This window comes from Camellia sinensis, chromosome 11 (assembly GCF_055761805.1).
Source record: "Camellia sinensis isolate YWXY chromosome 11, ASM5576180v1, whole genome shotgun sequence".
Lineage (NCBI taxonomy): Eukaryota > Viridiplantae > Streptophyta > Magnoliopsida > Ericales > Theaceae > Camellia > Camellia sinensis.
In genome coordinates this window covers 55,777,999-55,785,254 of record NC_138971.1, presented here as the reverse complement: position 1 = coordinate 55,785,254, position 7,256 = coordinate 55,777,999, and the positions used below count along the sequence as shown (strand labels likewise).

The 7,256-nt window shown below is 39.0% G+C and overlaps 1 protein-coding gene across 1 annotated transcript; it reads left to right on the top strand.

Moving 5' to 3' along the window:
* Window positions 1-212: 212 nt before the first annotated feature.
* LOC145802351 (uncharacterized) lies at window positions 213-4,261 on the top strand. Its single transcript, XM_082895050.1, has 7 exons — window positions 213-290; window positions 339-554; window positions 677-1,076; window positions 1,249-1,328; window positions 2,015-2,276; window positions 2,421-2,834; window positions 3,804-4,261. The coding sequence occupies exons 1-7, from the start codon at window positions 213-215 to the stop codon at window positions 4,259-4,261; spliced, it is 1,908 nt and encodes a 635-aa protein (XP_082751176.1).
* Window positions 4,262-7,256: the final 2,995 nt, after the last annotated feature.

The window sequence follows — 7,256 nt, the reverse complement described above, 5'->3', positions numbered from 1 at the left end:
CATTGTTTCATCTCTTTATTCAGGTTTGCTTGGATCTTCTTCAGGTATTTCTTTGTCTGTCTGGATTTTTGACTCTGGTGCCTCTTATCATATGACTCTCCATCTCTCCTTACTTCAAAATTATACTCTTCCTCCCTTTTCCTATTACTATCAATGCTGCTAATGGGTCTGGTATGTTTGTTATATCTATTGGGTCTATCCTACCGTTTGCAATGTCTGTTGTTTCTATTCCATCTGGCCTTTATGTTCCTCAGTTATCTGTCAGTATATTATCTATTGGTCAGCTTGATGTCTCTGGTTTTGATGTTATCTTTTCTTTTTCTGTCTGTTCTGTGTAGGATCGGATGTCTAAGCAGCAGATTGGGACCGGTCGTAGAGTTGGAGACCTCTATGTGGTGGAGAGCTTGCATCTGCCGATGACAACCTCTCCAACTGTCTTTTTCTCTTTTTATTCAGATTCTCTGTCTAGTCCTTTCTACTTATGGCATTCTAGATTAGGACATTTGTCTGCTGATTGCTTACGGTCTGTAGCTCAGTCTGGTATATTGGGTAAAGTTTCTCCTAGTGAACTTACTGAATGTCGAGGGTGTAAACTTGCCAAAATGAAAACCTTACCATTTCATAAAAGTACTTCTATATCTGATACACCATTTTTTTAGTTTATATCAATGTTTAGGGCCATTCTCCTGTTCTCACCAAAGGGGGTTCTGTATACTATGTGTGTTTTGTTGATGACTGCACCCGTTACACTTGGGTTTATCTTATGACTCATAAGTCTGACTTCTACCAGATATACCGTACTTTCCAGTCTATGGTCACTACAAAGTTTGGGTCTACTATTAAATTGTTACGGCCTGACTTGGGTGGGGAATACTTTAAAACTGAATTATGTGAATACTTGGCTAACTTGGGTACCATTCACCAAACTTCTTGTACTGATACACCTGCTCAAAATGGTCGAGTTAAGCGTAAACATCGTTATCTTCTTGAGACAGCTAGGTCTCTCCTTCTCTCTGCCTCCGTTCCGGTTCCGTTTTGGGGTGAGGCCGTTCTTACTGCTACTTTTCTTCTCAACTGTATGCCTACCCCCCTTTTTTTTGGTCGATTTCTTTATGAGGTTCTGTTTTCCCAACTTCCTAATCACTCTCTCCTTCGTGTGTTTGGGTCTGCTTGTTTTGTCCTTTTACCTCATAAAGATAGGACCAAACTTAGTGCCTGATCTGTCTTATGTGTCTTTTTGGGTTATAGTCTCATTGAGAAAGGTTATCGCTGTTAAGACCATGTTTCCCGTCGGCTTTATGTCTCCCGCCATGTTGCCTTTCTCAAACGTCTCCCTTACTTTGAACTTCCTTCTCTCACTGCCGCAGTTTCCAAAGAGGATTTGGTTCATATTGATCTATTTCCTTCTGAGGTCCCGTCTGATGAGTACATCTCCACAGTTACCCTAACCTTGTTCCCTCTTCTCCTCCTACTTCTCCTTTGGTTTCTTCTCCTCTTCTGTTGTTAGTTTATTCTCGTCGCCAGGCCCCTCCTCCGCCGGTTATCTCTACCACTGTTGTTGATCCTCCTGCTTCTGATGATTCTGATCCTGCTACACACCAATATCCTACTCGAGCGCGTCATCCTCCAAACAGGTTGGGTTGGTCTAATACATGTTTTTCTACTTCCTATCATACTTTTTTGTCTGCTATTCACTCTTTTTCAAAACCTTAATCTTACAAGGAGGCCTATCAGGATCCTCATTGGGTTCAAGCTATGAAGGATGAGTTGTCTGCTTTACAGAATACTAGTACTTGGGAGTTGGATTCTTTGCCTGCTGGTAAGAATCTGGTTGGTTACAAATGGGTCTACAAAGTCAAGACTCATTCTGATGGCTCTCTTGAGCGCTACAAAGCTCGTTTGGTTGCCAAAGGTTTCTCACAGGAGTATGGTATTGATTATGAGGAGGCCTTTTCTCCTGTTGCCAAGATGGCTACTATCCGTACTTTAATCTGTCGCTGCTGTTCGTTCTTAGCTTCTTTATCAAATGGATGTTAAGAATGCTTTTCTTAATAGCCATTTCACTGAGGAGGTTTACATGCGTCCTCCCCCTGGCCTTCACCATTCCTCTGGACAAATTTGTCATCTTCGGCGTGCTTTGTATGGTCTGAAGCAGTCTCCTCGTACTTGGTATGATCCCTTTCAGACTGCTGTTACTGAGCTTGGATTTATCCTTGTGCCCAAGACTCTACTTTATTTCTGCTCCACACCTCAGCTGGATTTGTTTCATTATTACTGTATGTGGATGATATGATCATCACTGGCTTTAACTCTTCTGCTCTCTCTGAGGTCAAGAAGCATCTCTTTCGCACTTTTGAGATGAAGGATCTTGGTCATTTTGCAGTATTTTCTTGGTATTGAAGTTGTTTCTTCTCCAAAAGGCTATTTTCTGTCTCAGGCCAAGTATGCTAATGAGGTCATTCACCGTGCTAGTCTTACTGATACTAAGGTTTCTGATACACCTACTGAGCTTAATGTGAAGCTCAATTGTACTGATGGTGTCCCTCTAGATGATCCCACTTTATATCATGAGCTTGTGGGTTGCTTAGTTTATCTGACGATTACTCGTCCTGATCTTGCCTATGCTGTTCATATGGTTAGCCAGTTTGTTTCTGCTCCTCGCTTCCCACATTGGGCTGCATTGGTTCGGATTCTTCACGATCTCCGAGGTACTATCTTTCAGGGTTTACTATTGTTCTCTACTTCCTCTTTGGATTTGGTTACCTATGTTGATTCTGATTGGGTTGGTGATGATGCTAATCGCAAGTCCACATCTGGTTTCTATATGTTTCTTGGTGATTCCTTGATCTCTTGAAAAAGCAAGAAACAAACTGTTGTTGCTCGCTCTACTGCTGAAGCTGAGTACTGTGATATGGCTCATGCTACTGCTGAGATTGTTTGGCTTCGTTGTCTCTTATCTGATTTGGGTGTCCCTCAGTCTTCTCCGACCTTCCTCTATTGTGACAACCGCAACGCTATTCAGATTGCCCACAATACTGTCTTCCATGAATGGGCAAAACACATTGAGATTGATTGTCACTTTGTCCGACAACATCTACAGTCTGGCTCTATCTCGATTCCTTTTGTCTCTTCAGCTTTGCAATTTGCAGATTTCTTTACCAAGACTCACACTACCGCTCGGTTTCAGTTTCTTCTTAGGAAACTCTCAGTGTTTTCTGCTAAAACACCTTGAGTTTGAGTGAGGGTGTGAGAATATTCTAATCTACTATCATCAGTGTAGACACTGGTAAACTTGATCCTTAGATTAGGCTTCATCGTATCTTGGAGGTGAATTTCCTGTAACTTCCTACACATCTTTTAGTGCGTGCCAATTTTGTCTTTAGGAAAATGACTAAGTAATGCAACTTGAAACATCAATTTTCTGTTTTATATAGACAAGATCATCGTTAAGTTTTGAAGACCCAAAGATTATCAATTTAAATTCAAAACGAATTGTTCCAACAATCTAAAGACAATATTTCCATATGGCAATGTCTATTCAGAAAATGACTCAAGATTTATAAAGCTTGACCGATTTGATGGAGAAAATTTTTGACGCTGGTAAAAGAAGATGCACTTCCTGCTCTTTACTCTCAAAGTAGTCTATGTGCTGACTACTCCCTATCCAGCGAAGTAAGAAGATGAGATGGTGGAGCAAACCCGTACCAGAACCAAATGGGAGAATGACGACTATATTTGTCGAGGACGCATTCTGAATGCGCTGTCAGACTTTATGTTCGATGTGTATCAACATCTGGAAACAGTAAAGCAATTTCGAGACATATTGCAGTCAAAGTATCTCATCAAGGATGCCATCGCTAAGAAATTTCTTATTAGTAATTTTATACGTTTTACTATGATTGATACAAAGCCCACTATGGAACAATTCCATGAGATCCAACATATTCTGAGTCAGTTCCGACAAAAAAATATGAACATGGATGAATCTATTATAGTTTCATCTATAATAGAGAAACTACCATTTTCTTGGAAGAATTTTAAGATAACCTTGAAACACACAAATGAAGATCTTACTATAGAAGAATTGGCTCAACACCTTCGAATTGAAGAAGAGTCAAGACTTCTGGAAAATAAAGATAAGCAATTGACTCAAACTTGTAAGATCCACATGGTGGATGATGGCAAGAGGTTCAACAAAGGGAAGTGTAAGCGCGACCCCCAACCCAAGAAAAATGCTAAGAGGGAGAAAGGCATTTGCTAGCACTGTGGCAAGCCAGGGCACTTCAAACATGAATGCCGGTCATACAAGAATAAGTCAGAAGCATCAAATGCCAAGAACAAGTTCGTGGCTGTTGTGTCCAAGGTGAACATGCTTGAAGATGCTGATAACTAGTAGATTGACTCAAGAGCAATGAGGTACATCTACAACAACAAGAGCCTTTTCACCACTTATGAACAAGTGAGTGATGGAACAATTCTCTACGTGGGCAACTTATCAACTGATACTATCAAAGGTAAAGGGACGGTGAATCTAGAGTTCACATCTGGAAAAGTCTTAAGTCTTAGTGATGTCTATCATGCACCTGATGTCAAGAAAAACCTTATATCTAGAAGCCTACTTATAACGATTCTGATTTAGACTCGAACCATTTCTTGCTTTTGAATCCTGGAATCCACATCCGTAACTATTGCTCATTTCATTTGCATCTTGTTTCTAGTGAGGTGGGTTGTTTGGGAGTTGTTATTGTGTTTGAAACAGGTTTGGAGTTAGTTTTTCAAAAGAGTTGTTGTCCAGATTTTTGCTTGTTCGCTCGAACGGTCTTTCTTGCCGTTGAGTGGTCTTTGAGAACTCCCAGTATTTTTGCAGGTCTGCAAAACTTCTAGGAGTAGGGTGTTCTTAACTAGAGCGGTCTTTCTTGTGCTCAAGTGGTTTTCTTCAGTCTGCAAAACTTTTGGAAGGGGGTCATTGTGCGCTCGAGTGGTGACTTTGGTTACTCAAGCAATGTCACTTATTGTGTTTGTCGCTCGAGCAGTGTTTTGGTAGCTCGAGTAGTCTACGAGTATTTCAGTTCAGGAAAATGGACTTTTGGATCACTTTTTCATTCCTCTCTTTCTAAACATTTCAAAACCCTATGTTCTTCACTCTATCACTCTTTCTCTCTCTCTCTCTCTCTCTCTCTCTCTCTCTCTCTCTCTCTCTCTCTCTAGTTCTTGATTTCAAGTCACACATACTCCTATTCCATTGATTTCTCCACCACGGCTCCTTAGAGAAAAAGATAGACCACGTCGAGGGCTTCATTCTAATCGGAGGAGTTATCATTTTCGCCGCCACCAAACTTCAACCCTTGCTCTCTATTGTCTTCTAGCTTTGAGGTAGGGATTTTTTTAACCTTTGGTATGATTTTTACCTTAGTTATTTGCTCATTGAAAGAATCTAGTGATTTGGGAATTTTGGGTTAAATCTAGGGTTTGAAATTTAAATGTAAAATAGGGGTTTTCAAATGGGTTCTTGAGAAAGGTTGTAGGGATGTATTTATGGTTGTGATATGTTAAAGTGGTGGATTTCTTTACTCAAAATTGATTTTTGAAAGTAAAGGGGGTTTCATTCTAAAATCATGGATTAATGGTTTGTGAAGAAAAATGAAAAATGATGTTGGGTTTTGAAAGAATGGAACGAATGTGTATATTGATGTTGATGGTGGAGTTAGATATGTGATATCACTCCATTTGAAAATGATGAGATTATATCTGTTGTTGGAATTTATCTATTAAATAAAAATATCTATTTTTGGGCTATCGGTGGAGGATAACTTTAATTGTTATAGAAATTGCATGAGAATTAGGTGACTTGAAAGTAATTACCCATACATCTTGTATTAAGCATTGGTGCATATTTAAACATTGAAAATGCATTGTTTTGAGAAAAAATAGGTGAATACCTTGGTGAATCTGGTTAGGGGGTGTGGTTGTGGTTATTATGTTGCCTGTATGTCCTTAGTGAAAGTCCAGAAACCCGCGCGGTTAGGTGCTGATCCTTCCAGTTAGTACTAGTAAAATGGCTTTGGTAGTGCTTGTATAACCTACTAGCAGACACGTACCTAGAGATTCCCGGTGTTTGTATCCATGGCCCTATTTTCTGGTATATTTTCATGAATTGATATATAATCTGGCATTGCATTGTTTTGAGATGGAAATGTGAAACGTTTGACAAATGCCATTGCATATGCATTCACTTTATGACTTCATTAAGATTCATATATTGAGTTAGAATATCTTCATTAGGCTTTAACTCTCCCTACGTGGAAAACAACTTTCAGGTGCTGATGATATATCTCCACCATGACCATAACTTTGGAGGACTTAGAGCCAGGAGTTTTTTATTTTTATTTTTATTTTTTTATTTGATGCAATTATTTTGTATAAGCCTTGGGGTTAAACTGTATTGAGTTGAACTCATTTTGTTGTGCTCAAGCATGGACTTGGAAAGATGTAGCCATTAGGGCATAAATTTTACTTGAATTTTTTTTTCATTTCAATTCATGTATACATTTCATATGCTATAGATTCAAGATCTAGGATTTATAAATGTATAATGCATATGTCATCTTTTCTAAAATCAAGGATTATGAAGGGAATATTAATTATAATGTTATTGATAAATTGTAAGGAATACTATGAGATGGGTTTTTGTAATTATTTTGGGACGTTACACTACTTAATAAGCATGGTTTCCAATTAGTATTTGAGCCGGACAAATTTGTCCTATCTAAGGATGGGATTCTTGTTGGGAGGTTACATGTATCAAGGAATGTTCACACTTAATGTTATCAATAATACATAGGAATGGCAACGGGGTAGGGCAAGGCCGGGGATCACACTCCTCGTCTCCGATCCCTGATGGTGGAAATTCCTCGATCCCCTATGGGAACCTAACACCGCCTTCGCCCCCTCCCTTTAATGGGGATCAAGTTTCCCCAACCTCGAAAATTCCCCGGCAAAAAAAAAAAAAATCAGCTCTAGAAAATATGAGAATTCATCAACAACAACAACATCAACATCAACAATAACAATATCACTGTTCATCATCATCAACAATAACAATAACACACCCACACAAATCTGAGCTCAAATCAAAAAAACATCTTCATCATTTTCATCAACAACAGATCTTCATTAACAACATCTTCATCTTTATCATTTTCTAGATTTAAGAACAAAACAAAAAAGAGAGAGAAAGTAACTAGAGATGAGGAGAT

What these genes read in the sequence shown, in the direction of transcription:
- LOC145802351 (XM_082895050.1), top strand. Translation starts at nt 213, where the DNA reads ATGTCTGTTGTTTCTATTCCATCTGGCCTTTATGTTCCTCAGTTATCT. An exon ending in AGTCTGGTATATTGGGTAAA is followed by an intron (nt 555 to 676) that starts GTTTCTCCTAGT and finishes ATCAATGTTTAG; the next exon opens with GGCCATTCTCCTGTTCTCAC. An exon ending in CCATGTTGCCTTTCTCAAAC is followed by an intron (nt 1,329 to 2,014) that starts GTCTCCCTTACT and finishes GTTCGTTCTTAG; the next exon opens with CTTCTTTATCAAATGGATGT.